Here is a 14,305-nt window from a genome sequence, read left to right as displayed (position 1 = left end):
CTCTAGTTACAGCAAGCTAGTATTAACTAAAAATAAAATTAATTTCTACTTGTTTTTATTAATGGTACCAACAGAGTCCATTCAGATATCCAAATAGACTTGATCGTTCAGTCACATCTCTATTTAAAATGAGTTTTCTACTACTTCCCTAAGATATATGTGCTGTGGTCTTCTATTACAAGTCATCTATAGGACTTGAAGTTTTTGAATTCTTACTCAACCTTCTGAAGTACTGATAAGATTATTACTTTGCAAGCAACTTACATCCTCAGCTTTTAGTTACATTGTTTTAATACAAGTATATCCTAAAATTTTTGACTCTTAAAGTATGGTTTTCTTTCATGCTTTAGGTGTGGAGAATAAACACAAAGCACAACATAATCTATGTAAATGGCTCTGTACCTGGACATAAAAATTGCTTAGTAAAGGTAAGTATAACTGTCTTCCTGTTTCTCCTTTTTGGTTTCTTACTTGCAAGCTAACAAGTTCCTATCTTTATTTTCTGTTGTTCATATATGGGGATATTTGCCATAAAGTCTCCTTTGACTCATATATGTGACTTATAAATAAATGGCTGCTTTTCCACATGTTCTCTTCTGAATCTGTTTGCTTTTTCATAGCACCTGAGTGAAAAAAATGCACAAGGTGACCTATGTTATATTTTTGTAAAACCAATAACCTGTAAAAAGGGTAAGGCCATGATGTATTAGTCCATCCTAATAGAATGGATGGACTCCTACAAAGAAATACCTGAAATTAGGTAATTTATAAAGAAAAGGAGTTTAATTGGCTCATAGTTCCACAGGCTGTACAGGGAGCATGGCTAGGGAGGTCTCAGGAAACTTAAAATCATAGGAAAAGAGGAAGGAGAGGCAGGCATGTGTTACACAGCTGGAGCAGGAGGAAGAGAGGGAAGGGGGAGGTGCTACACACTTTTAAACAAGATCTTGTGAGAACTCACTGTCAATAGAATAGCAAGGGGGAAGTCTGCCCTCATGATCCACATACTTCCCATCAGGCCCCTCTGCCAACACTGGGGATTACAATTTGACATGAGATTTGGGCAGGGACACAAATTCAAACTGTGTTGGGCCAGTAAGCAAAAAGATGTTCAGGAATATGAGACATATATTTTGATAACTATTGCCAAAATACTAGTGTATCTCTGTCCTTCCAAAAGGAACATGTTAGCTTTTTAAAGTGCCCCATCTACAAGTGAATGGATAAAGAAAATGTGGTATATGTGTGTTTGAGACAGAGTCTTGTACTGTCTGTCGCCCAGGATGGAGTGCAATGGTGCAATCTCTACTCACTATAACCTCTGCCTCCCACATTCAAGTGATTCTTATGCGTCAGCCTCCCAAATAGCTGGGGCTACAGGCATGCACCACCACACCTATGTGTGTCTGTATATTTTTATATATGGCTGAAGAATGTTCTAGAGAACGCACACACAATAGAATATTTTTCAGCCATAAAGCAGAATTAATTGCTGTTCTTTGTGGTGACGTAGATAAACCTGGAGGATATTATGTTAAGTGTAATAAGCTAGGCACAGAAAGACAAATATTGCATGATCTCACTTTTATGTGGAATCTGAAAAAGCTGATTTCATAGAAGTAGAGAGCAGAATGGTTTTACCAGAGGCTGGGGAAAGGTACTGGGGAGGAGGAGTAGGAGAGGTGGTCTAGCACAGAGTTACAGTCAGGAAGAATACATTCTGGTGTTCTGTTACATAGTAGGGTGACTGACTATAGCTAATAATAATGTATGTTTGAATATAGCTAGAAGAGAGGATTTTTAATGTTATTACAAAGAAATCATACATGTTTAAAGTGATAGATATGCTAATTATCCTATTTGATCATTATACAATATATATATGTATTGAGACATCACACTGTACACCATATATATTTGCAATTATGTGTCAATTATAAGTAAACCCTGCCTCCACCCCCAAAAAATTTTTTTTAGCTTTTAAAAGAGTTACTTTGACAAACCAGAAATACATAAGGTAAAAATTAGAGTCATGGAAAAAAAGTGGTTAAAGGTAGATATTTGAGTGGGAGCTTTCTTATTATTACTAGTACCATCCTCTGATTACATCTTTAAGTGTTTTTCTTAAAAAATGAAAAGCTATGTACAGAGAGATTAGATACATTTTAAGAAAAACTCTTTCAGTTCTCAAAGACTGACTTCAATAAAATACAAAATAAACATTCTGCCTGGGGTTTATTCCAACATAATGCAAATTTTCTTACCTCTGAGTTTTGAATCTTCCATTTTGAAAATAAATTTGTGTTAGAAGTGATGTCAGCTATTCTCCAAAGTATATTCTTCGTTGATTTTCCAGTGAAAGCAGCAAAGAAATACTGAAACTTGAACCTCTTATTTTTTAAATTCAATGTTTCTTATATATTTTTCTTATTTCTAGGTTCCATTACTAACATCAGGAATAATTTTTTGAAATCTTGCAAGGAATAAGAGTTTTATTTTTTAAAGTTACCTTTCTGGGACACTTACTGACTGGATTATTCTCATTTTTCTTAAAGAAAAAAATGCGTTTAAGCCAGGGCTGGTGGCTTGCATCTGTAATTCCGGCTACTCAGGATGCTGAAGTGGGAGTATAGGATCACATGGGCTCAGGAGTTGGAGGCTACAGTGAGCTGTGATCACACCGCAGCATTCTAGCCTGGGCATCAGAGTGGGACCTTGCTTCTACTGAAAGGGAGAGAGAAAGGGAAGGAGAGAAAGAAAGAAAGATGCATTTGATGAATTTTTTTAAGTTTTATTTTTTTCCTTAAGTTTGCAGGCTTTTCCAAGTAAGGCAGTCATACAATGACAGGTAGTTGAAGCCAGAGGATTATTATTGTACTTCTCATAATATTTTGTCTTCATAATTCATATGAAAATATTTCTTCACATCCCTGGCCCCACATTCTAGATTACAGGTTGTAAATAGCACAACCAAATAAAGGAGGATTATTTTTTTATACTAGAATTATACTGGACAGCAGATTAATTTTTAAATGTCAGATCCTCCTTTTCTGCCCATTTTTCAACATACATGATTCTAGGCTGGTTTTCTAGCTGAGCCTTACCATTGGTTGCTGTGACTTCTCAAGTACTACTACAGCATCTTCTCAAGTACTTCTGCAACTTCCCTGTCACCAGCAGGGATAGCCAGTTATCTTGAAAAACTGTAGTACATACAATGACATTCTGATGTAATTATAAATAGTTTATAACCAGTAACATTTATGACTCATGTTTATCACCTACTTCAATAAAAGATTGCTTCCAAAAACTCTATTCACTGTCATAACCAATAATAGTTTGCCATCACTGAAGATACTCAGAAGGTATACCAAAGAGTTCTGAAAAAGGAGCCTAAATACATTTTGAGAAACGGGCATCAGAACAATGTCTAGTCCCCTTTGAACTGTTAACACACTAGTGAATATATTTCCAGCAAGTGTATTTGGATAATAAAAGAACTCATCCTGGCCGGCCGTGGTGGCTCACACCTGTAATCCCAGCACTTTGGGAAGCCAAGGCAGGCGGATCACAAGATCAGGAGTTCGAGACCATCCTGGCCAACGTGGTGAAACCCCGTCTCTACTAAAATATAAAAAATTAGCTAGGTTTGGTGGCAGATATTGTAGTCCCAGCTACTTAGGAGGCTGAGGCAGGGGAATCACTTGAACTCAGAGGCAAAGATTACAGTGAGCCAAGATCGCACCACTGCACTCCAGCCTGGCGACGGAGTGAGACTCTGTCTCAAAAAAAAAAAAACTCATCCTTAAAAAAAATGTTTGAAATATGGTGCTTAAATAACTTTCTTTTGTAACCATAAGTATCTGCCCAGGCATTAATTAAGGTGTGAATTTGGTGAACATTTTGTAAGTTTTAAATGATAAAACCTTGGCGTGTCCTTTCACTCCATTATTTCTGTTCCTCCAATGATTCCATAGCAGGTAAACTAGGCCTTTCTTGCCCACGGGCTTTGAGACACTCCCTAGTGGGCAGTCAATTTTATTAACATCCACTCACCTCTTGGGAGCTTTTGTTTCCTCAGAGTACAGGGGAACCAATATTATTATTTTTTTTAAATATTCTAAAGTTAGTAAAGATAGTCTTAGAGATGATCAGCCTGTTTAACAGGCATGAGCTTTTTGTTTTGCTATTTGGATTCACTAAATGTATTAAGGAAAACTAAAGAACTGTTGTTTACAGCATAAGAGGTATAAATGTATGTTATACTGTTCATTTGTGTTCATTCCTATGTCCGAATATATAATGTATTTTCAAATTTGCCTGGTTTTTGTCCTTTTCCCGCATTTTCTTAAAAGATTTGAACTGGTTTGCTGGTAGTCATAAAAAGAATGAGGTAGATAATTGAGGGAGTCGTGGTGCAGGCAGGAAAATAATAAACCTGGGGTGAGATTAAATACACAAAAATACATATACAGGTTTATACATTTGTTAAAGATGGGCTACAGACTTGCCACCCTCAGCTTTTGCACCACCGAGACAAAAATGGTTGAGATGAGATGTCATTTACATTTCACATTCTTGAATTATAATGCTTAGATTTTATAAACGTTACTTCTTTGTCTAAAATATTTCTCAGTTATAATCTATAAAAGTATGAAAGCAACCGAGCATTATTTCTTTGGGTCATTGATGACTAAATTTTTATATCTCAAATTAGCACAGAAAGTTTTGTTGTGATTAGTTTTGTTAGGTTTTTTGCTTGGGTTTTCTTTTCAATCCAAAATACTGAGAATGTTTAAATTGGTAAGCATATGACATTTTCCCTTTTTAAAGTTCAACCCAAGATTAATGGATTGTGGGAAAAAAATTAAACAAGTTTTTTTTCTTCTAGGTAATTTACTGATAATTTCTTGAAACAATTTTAACAAGAGGGATTAAAGTAGGTCTGTTTTTCTGCACTAAGCTGTTCCTAGCAGCTGTGTACTTCACTTCGATCAAATTATTCATTTCTTATTGCTAAAGTAATTATGCCTCATTTTGCTCTGTGTATATAATTACATGTAAATTTTTTTTAAAATTTACTTATGAATGAAAGCTGTAGAATGAGTCAAGCTCTGAAGAACCCAATAATGCTTTCTGAAAATAAAAATCAATGTTTTAGATCACATCAGTATCAATACTAAAGTTGTTCAGTCTGTGAATTCACAGAATTTTTTAGAACATAAAGAGTTAACAGAGCTCTTAGAAAGACTCATAGGTCTTTTATTGTTTTTGCTAAATACTAGTCTGTCTTTAACTTCTCAGTAAGAATATATGTTCTGACACACATCGTGCTGCATTTATTGTATATGAATATAGGATTGGTTGTTACATCTATAAGCAGAAAATGTACTAAGGCCATGGGAGTAATTGGGTGCTAAACCAAAAATGATCATTTTCATTCTGGTGAACACAGGACCAGATATAAAGTAGTCTCAACTTAAAGGCCCTCACCCAGGTTTGAAAATGCTGAATGATTATCTTTAAATCTTCTATCAATACAAGACTTTTTTTTTTTTTGGACCATGTGACATAGAAATACAATCTTGTTTGTTTGTTTTGTTTGCTGGAGAAATGACACTTTTGGTAGGGGAAGAAAAATGTAAGCTAATTTTCTTAGTAAGAGAGGATATTTTTAATTACGTGCTCTTAGAGTTAAGACTAACAAAGATGCTAGTTTGTCAGGTCATTATATTTTAAAATGAATCATATAAATAAAATTCAAGTAGTAACTTTAGAATGTGATTTTATCCTGTTGGGCAGTCCTAGAGATTCTTATAGTTAAGATATAAAGTAATAATTGGTGATTTTATTCTTATGGCTGCTTGAGTTTCTATTTTTTAGAATTAAAGGAAAGCATTGACTGAATTCTTTTTATATATGTAATAGTTTTGTTATTCGCATTAGAAAATATAGTAGTAGATGTTTCTTTGATTATGAATAATAGCTGAAAAGGCTACCTTTAAATAACAACTGGCATCACTAATAAAAGATTTTTGCCTTCTCTCAGGTCAGAGATTCTAAACTGCCTGCCTATAAGGATCTCTGTAAAAATCTACCGTTCCCTACATATTTTCCTGATGCAGACGAAGAGGAACTACCAGAAGATTTGTATGATGAAAATGTGTATCAGCCCAGTGAACCTTCTATTACATTTGCCTAACATCATTGGATGTGGCAGAACCTTACATATCCTGTGAGCTTTGATGAGCTGGAGTGATATAATAACTACCAGAAATCATATTCTCCTTAGTCACAACAAAATCACACTCATCATCTTTGTCAAGGGCATAAATGTATCCTTCATACCCCCGTTACATTTTGTTAAAAAAATTACCACATTAAACATATGAGTTAAGATGATTGGATTTGCTGAAATTGGTGTTTGGCATATTAGCCAAATATTCATAATTTATGGTCTTTATTCTTTTTAACTACATATTTCCCAAGTTATCTTAAGATGTCTATAAATTTAACTTTTATTAAAGTTTGGTCAATCTTTGTGAAACTGGTTGTGGAACAGTGGAAAACCATATGGGGACTATGGTGCAACCTATTTGGGTAAAGAAACCGTTTGCTAAAATGAAGAAAGTAAATAGATTTTTATTTAAATTACAGAAACATATATGTTAAAGGCCAGACAAAGGAAAGACAATAAAATAATAAATTATGGATCTTGTTTACATTTTTGTTGGGGGAGGTGATTACTTTTTAAGTTTTATCACTCAGTTATAAGATCCATGTGATGATTTTCATTTCTCATTGATACTTTTTTTTTTTTTTTTAAACAGGATCTTGCTCTGTTGCCCAGGTTGAAGTGCAATGGCATGATCTTGGCTCACTGCAGCCTCGACCTCCTGGGCTCAGGTGATCCTTCCACTTCAGCCTCCCAAGTAGCTGGGACTATAGGTGCCCACCACTGTGCCTGGCCAATTTTTTTATTTTTTGTAAAAATAGGGTCCCACTCTGTTGCCCAGGCTGGTCTCGAATTTCTCATCTCAAGCTTTTCACCTTCCATGGCCTCCGAAGTGTTAGGATTACAGGTGTGAGCCACTGGGCCCAACCTACCTTTCAGAAAGAATTTATAAGGACCTAAGATTGGTATGTTCAGCAAACTTTTATTAATTATGTATTACTCAAAATGTTAATGGCTTCTGGGGTTTCTTTTTAATTGTATGAAATTAACATGTATTTACTAATGGCTACTCATGACAAATAAGCTTAACCATGTGTATAAGCAGCCTCAATTTAAATACTTGATTTCCTCTGAACCAAATTCTTAATTCACATCACCCAGGAGGTTTGTTAGTCATAGTCTTAGATCTCCATGTGATATACTATCCTGGTTGTATCACGTTTCACTTTAAGTCCAAATGTAGCTACTTTTTTTTTTTAAGTTTTTATTTATACTTTATCTTATTCCATTAAAAATTTATGGCAATAGATAGGAAGTCCACTCAATGAAATAGAAAAATAAGAGAAAAATATTTCGAATAATATAAATTAGAGTCGGTGGTATGTTGGGGGAGGGAATGGTGTCAGTGTCACATAGATGCGCAGGCTATGGTGTGTAGAGTTGTTACATTTAGATGGTTTGGTTTTGAGCTTCCTGGGTGCTAAAGTAGAACATAAAACATTGATTTGTTACATACTGTTTGTTATTAATGAGTTTGAATCGTGATAATGATAGACTGTCATGGTCTTTAACTGGATTAGATTACACTTAAAACCACTGCACCATGTTTGGTTAAAAAAATATCAAACTAGAAATTTTTTAACTTGTTTAAAGTTATCTCTAGCAATCATCATATACAAGGGTACAGTGCTAGAAGAATTATTTTGATGGATCAAACAAGGATATCCTCCACAACTTCTGTTCAACAGTATTCTTGGATGTCCTAGCCAGTGCATTAAGACAAGTAAAAGTAATGAGATAAATTGGAAAGTGGGAGCAAATCTCATTATTTGTAAGTCATCTTTTTGGTTATACAGGGGTCAGTGAGCTGCTTGAGGAGGCAGTCTCTCCCTTTTCTTCTTGCAGATGTGCCGCTGGGCTGTCACAGACTTACTTAGTTCAGCTGCTTTGTAAGCTTCCTCTGGCTTTTGTTTACACGGGTAGGTTTAGACCTGGCTTGGCAGTGGTGGATGCCCTTCCCCCCACCAAGCTCAGTCGTTAGGGGTTCAGCTCGAACTGATGTGCTAGATGTGAAACCGTCAAGTGAGAGGGCTTCAATTTGCTGGTTTTCTTGGGGGTGGGACCTGCCCAGCCATATCACCTGTCTCCCTGCTTTCAGCTTCCCCACTTTCTGGGGAGCAGGTAGCTCCGTCCTGCAGGTGCTCTTGGTGCTAGTCAAAATGTTGACCTAGGCCTGTGCTGACAACCTGTGCCGTCTGCCGGAGCTGCTGCTCAAATCTGTGTTGGCAACTTGCTGTGCTTTTCAGCCCAGTGGGGATTTCCCGGTCTGTGGGTTGCAGAGGGCATGGGAGAAGCATAGTGTCTGAACCAGAGTGCCAGGGGCAGGGGAAGTCCCTGATCCTCTGGTCATTTTCACTTCCTGGGTGAGGCAGTGCCCCGCCCTGGCACAGTTTGCTCTCCTTGGGCTACGCCAACTTTCCAACCAGTCCCATTGAAATTAACCTGGTACCTCAGTTGGAAATGTGGAGATCACTCACCTTCTGCGTCTCTCTCACTGGTTGCTGTGCTCCAGAGCTGTTCCTCTTTGGCCATCTTGGCAGAATCTCCAACTATTTCTTAAATGATTCGAGTTTGAAAGTCACAATTGCACGTTTATCCATGGACTACAGAACGGATATGTTAGCAGGCATAGAAACAACGTTATTCTTGAACATCATCAGAGCTCTTGGCTAACTTAGGTGTGTTGTCAATGAGCTGTTAACTTGTGAGACAAATGGACAGTTGTTTCTGGGAAAACATAATATATTTTTCCTGCATTATTTGTGAAAAGAAAAGAATCAGCATATGAAGGTAGCCAAATGACAGGAGAGCAAGGAGCAGTTTGGCAACCAGTTGCCTAGACATAAGATGTTTTGATGAAGGCAGGGAACCTTCTCCACTTAAAGAGCCTGCCCCAAACCCAGTACCTTCTGTCACTATAGTCAGTGTTCTGTGGATCTGTTTTCAAGTTTTAAAATAACATTTCTGATCACCTTTTGGGATTACAAGTGTGATCCCTGTCTTATAGAATCAGGGAGCAAAACTTTTCACTCTCACCCTCAACCCCAACCATTCCCCACTGCCAGCAGCTTCTACAGGTACATCTCCTTTGAAGAGGATGTGGACTCCATTCTGGCAAACTAAGTGGCCAGAAGAACCATGTTCTCTAATTGTGGAATTCCTAAACGCGTCTGCCTAGTCCAACACTACCAAATGTGTTTTCCCAAGAATCTTAGAGTTACTATTTCCGGCTACAGCACAAGCATTTTGCCTCAGCAGCTGTCCTTAAGTGTTCAGCTCAGAAATGGAGATCTGCCTACTATAGATAGGGATATGTGCTCCCAGTACTTGCCTGCTCACCTCTCTGGATCCCAGGCAGTACTAGAAGACTGCTCTTCAGCAGTGCTGACCACTGGACAGATAACATTGGCAATTCAGTTCTCAGCAGTGGAGCCATCGTAGGCCTGAGTTGAGCTTGAGTTTGATTTGCTGTTTTAGATTTTGTCATGAAATGGAGAAACTTTTTGTAATTAGACTTCATTCAGATTAGACATTTGTTCCAGCATACTTGGTACTAGCTATTAGTGATAAAATAAGGAAATACTGAACCTTGTATAATTCTGTAAGCCTTAGAAAGGCCAACAGATTAAGGGGTACTTTAAGAGTTACACTACTGGTCATCCTCCTTCCTTTCCAAGACCTTTACCCTACCTGCTAGGGTAGCCCAAGCTGAAATGCAAATATTAATTAGTCCTAATTCCACAGTGGCCCCTGGCATGGGTAAATTGGATGATTCCAGCTGTCACAAACATTAAGCTATAAATGAAAGTATTTCTCAGAGCAAGTATACAGATATACTTTACAAGAGTATTAAGCATTTCAGAGTCAGCAGTGCTTTTGCAGTCTTTAATGGTGAAGTACAAATATGCTTTTCAACTTTTCACAAGGGGTGGAATATAAGGATGACCTTTACAGCTAATTTCCAAAGGTAAATTTACAGATGAGACTTGACCATGTTTCAGCACATATGGAGAAATGTGTATAGAACTATGGCCTTTTTTTCTAGTGTAAAGAGCATTAGAACATAATCACACACATGGAAGCTGAATTCATACTTAAGGTTCTTCATGCAGAATGAATTCTGTTAGGCTGCAGGATTACTTGCCTTACATCCAGCAGCTTATTTTGTTTTACTAATCAAAAGAACCCTCTTTGAGAAAGAATGTGTCAGAGTGACTTCTCTCCTGATTCCAGCAAAATTGAACCTATACCCTAAATCGTTGCCCAGAGAGAGACTGTTGGCTGTGTCACAGTGAAAACCCATTACGGGAGGAAAGAGCAGCATTCAGATTGCTGACTCTTGAGTCTGTTATTTGGACCTCTGGGATGAATGCATTTAAATGTTTGTATTATTCTTCATTTTTGTCAGAGTAGAAACACAGCAAGGGCTTCCTTTGGCATTGAGTCTTGCAAAATTGTTTTCTAGCCTGCAGTGTGATGTGCTTCTACTAGCTACATTATTTGTTTTTCTGTGGCCGATTCCTTGCCCTGGGTAGGATGTGTGTTATTCTAAATATGCCTATTTTGCCTGAAGGTCACCTCTTGGGAAGCTTTCCCCACTTTTGCAGGAACTATGGCAAGAAGAATGTTACGTTTCTATCATGGCACTTATCGTGGCACTGCTTTTCATGCTTTTATGAATAGTTTTATAGTGGAGCGCTTTAGTGATGAAGTAGGGCATGTTGCTGATAACTGTTTTACTGAACTGCTGAATAAAAACAGTGAAGACAGGCAGAAGCAAGTCACCATGCGATGAGGCCACCTTGGGCAAACGTCTTCAGTAGCTTTATAATCATGTTACTTCATGGCTACCTGTTTTCTATATAGAAAGAAGTTCTTCACATGAGAGTTTATTTTACTAGTTTATTTACTAGTGATAAAGTTTCTACTCTCTTCGGGGACTTTCCTTAAAGTTGACTTTAACAACAGACATTTCTTCAGTTTTCAGTTCTATTGCTATTTCTGCTAGAACACGTCATCCACCAGCTCGTCCCCATAAGTAATAGTGGTCTCTCAAAGCATGCCCTATCAGACAGATAAAGACTTCCATCAGAGACTTTGCCTCCAGCAATCACCTAGAATTCCCTGGAATGAGAGGACTCAGTATCATTCTCCAGAAAACAGCCAGTCCTGAGCGTGCAGGGTTGTCACCCTCAATTTCATCATTTGCTTTTCTGCTTTTTAATGTTTGCAAACAACAGCAGTCCATGTCACATTTTTAAAATTATTTTTAGATTAATGAGGTGGCCTGTTCAAGTTAGACAGGCTATATTAATCTCAATGAATGCAGTCCATAGCACCACAAAAGCAAACAAATGATTTTAACTCCACTGGACAGAGTCTTGGCATAGTAGGTGCATACTTGTTGCTTTTTGGCATTTGACTAGAGAGTGAAAGTGAGAGTTGTGATTTTGATTCTCCAAAAGCAGACTATATGAGCACCAAGTATATTTTAGGTCATTTAGAAAGTTTGAGCAAATGAGGATAAGACATCCATCAAGTTCTGACACTGCACCAAATCTGCTTTATTTCAAAAGGAGCTAACTAAACACTCCATCACAGAAGTTCTGACAAAGATGCACGGATGACTATATTAACAAGACTGTGTCTGAATAATAATAAATGGCATAAATTTCCTTATCTAAAATAGTGATTTGTTTAAATGACGAAGCAAAAATGGCATTGGAGCTGTTGGCTGACTGTCCCTTTTATTCTGTTAACTACAGAAGCACTGAATCTGATGCCCTACCTTGTGGGGGAATGGTGTGCTTATCTTCCCCACCCCTAGAGTTTGGCTGTAACAGCCAGCATACTGCTAAAATATCATCAATGACAGAACAGAAGAAATGGATATTTAAGAAAACATAAAGCTGAGAGAGTAGACAAAAGTACTGATAGAAAGCAAATAAAGGAAAGATCTATAATATTGGGACAGGTGGCATCTCCCTGCTTGCGTGGAAATTTTCTTTAGCCAGTAACCAGTGATGATGTCTGCCATGGGAAGAAGGTGTAATTTTGTGATTTAATGATCCAAAGCCCATTTTTAGACACCACTTAGCCATAAAGAGAGGCCCAAGGTTCTGTGGCTCAGGAGTCATTGAGGTAAGTATTTATGACAAAGTCCACCCAAACACAAGGGAATACAAGAAGGGGGCATGCCAGGCACAGGTAATTTCCACAGTGGCTCACGAAGGCAAGTCTACCTTCACCTAACACAGTAGTTCTCCACACTGGCTGCATGTTAGATCCTCACAGAAGAGATTTTACAATTCCCAGTCCAATATTCTTGAAATTGGGGGGCAGGAGAGAGGAGAAGACCCAGTCATCAGTGGTTTTTAAAGCTCCCCAGTTTGCAGAGGGACAGATAAGCTGAGATTAAGAACTACTGACCTAAAGCAACATGATACATAGACAGGCAAATCATTTGTGGAACTCGGGCCAGTTAAGTGGTCATCTCCCTAAAGCAATTCAGATTGCAGATAATTCTGTAAAAATGTAATAGTGATGTTTTATATATGTATAGTATTTTATATTTTGTTTTTCCTAAGGGTACTCTCTTAGGAAAATGCTTGACATCTTGTAAAAATGCACAAAGGTTAGATGTCATCAATCCTGTGTTATAACTGAGAAAACAAGCAGAATGCAAGTCTAGGACTTATTTGGGGTCTCACTAAACAAGTGGCTGGCGGAGCCCAAAACTGGGGCACTGGACACTTTCCTATATTCCTCTATCCTGAGAATCATGACTTTCTTTGAAGAATGCTGTAAAATACTGACATATTTGGTTTAGTCTGTTATGAACTGTGATTGGCCTCACACATAAATAATGAATTCTTTTAGGTTGCTTTAGAAATATGTTACTTTAGTATCTCAAATCAATAATACAATCACAAGTGAAGCAAGCTGTCAATCTTGTCTAAAGCTTTCAAGTTAGGGTTGTCCTACATCTGCACCAAGTATCAAAGGTTTAAGAAAGAGTACTGAGAGGAAAAATTGAGAATGAAGAAAATTTTATCCATTAACCTAGTTTCTGTTTTTACAAACTGGGATAGATAGAGACTTATTTTCTTTTTGTGGCTGAATTTTTTCATACAATTCCAGAGAAAGTGGTGTGGAGATGGATAATCTTGAGTATAGGGTGACGTTGCACCAGCAGATTCCTAGTGGTTGACTTAGTAATCAATGAATCCTTCTTCCCAGGCCTCCTAAGGGCCACTCTCTCTTAATACCTGAAGTTGTGAGACAAAACTACGTGGCATTTATTGAACACCCACTGTCATGTTTTACACATAGTCTCTCATTTAATCATCAACCACCCTGCCAGGTAGCTGTTATCTTTGCTTCATAGATGAGAACATTGACTCAGAGATTATGTAACTTTTCTGAGTCAAATATCTAGTGAGTGGCTAATGTAAGGCAAGAACTAAAGGTTGCTTCTGCGCTCCAAGTCATTCATTCTGGGAAGAGCCCCAACTTCAAGTCACCCGTTTCCTAGCCATTCTGGTGAATGCCACCGCATAAGCCCTCTCTTAAGCTTTGGGGAGATATGAATCCCCCTCCCCTGTGTTGTACCTGACCACATGGCATAGACAAATTTTCTGGGAGGCAGTTTCTCCCGTGTATCCAAAAGAAAAAGTGTGCATTGTATCCTTTAAGTTCTCCACTTCTTTCTTCTCCCGTCACCTGAGCTGGGAAGACAGAGTTGAAAGAAGATTGCCAGAGCTTGAATGAGTGTGGGCTAATTCACTACTGGACTGTGGAACTCTGGGTAATGCCATTCCTATTCATATTTGTGTGAAATTGTGTAATTTTCAGGGTTATCTTCATCATACTCAAAGGGGAAAAGGGTTGAGTGCTGTTGATAAAAATAAGGAAAACATTTGCCCTTTCATTCCAGGTTGCTAGGCAAGATGGTCATATTACCCTGTCAACTCCGAAATTAGATTTGAGCAAGGGTCCTGGGCCTAACAGATCTTGATTAGATCTGGAAATAACTTCGAGCAGTAAAACATGTGAAACTTATTTTTTTAA

At 37.7% G+C, this 14,305-nt stretch overlaps 1 protein-coding gene across 3 annotated transcripts in view; it reads left to right on the top strand.

Moving 5' to 3' along the window:
- MRPL3 (mitochondrial ribosomal protein L3) overlaps positions 1-6,547 on the top strand; it is a 40,344-nt gene extending 33,797 nt beyond the window's left edge. For all 3 annotated transcript variants that reach the window (XM_017510179.2, XM_017510178.2, XM_037731939.1), the window contains 2 exons: positions 351-428; positions 6,050-6,547. In XM_017510179.2, coding sequence (XP_017365668.1) covers positions 351-428; positions 6,050-6,202 — 231 coding nt within the window. In that variant the 3' untranslated portion in view covers positions 6,203-6,547. The remainder of the gene's footprint in view (positions 1-350; positions 429-6,049) is intronic.
- The last annotated feature ends 7,758 nt before the right edge of the window (positions 6,548-14,305 follow it).

Source organism: Cebus imitator, unplaced genomic scaffold, assembly GCF_001604975.1.
Source record: "Cebus imitator isolate Cc_AM_T3 unplaced genomic scaffold, Cebus_imitator-1.0 Scaffold432, whole genome shotgun sequence".
NCBI classification, from domain to species: Eukaryota; Metazoa; Chordata; class Mammalia; order Primates; family Cebidae; genus Cebus; species Cebus imitator.
This window is presented reverse-complemented; position numbering and strand designations above follow the sequence as displayed.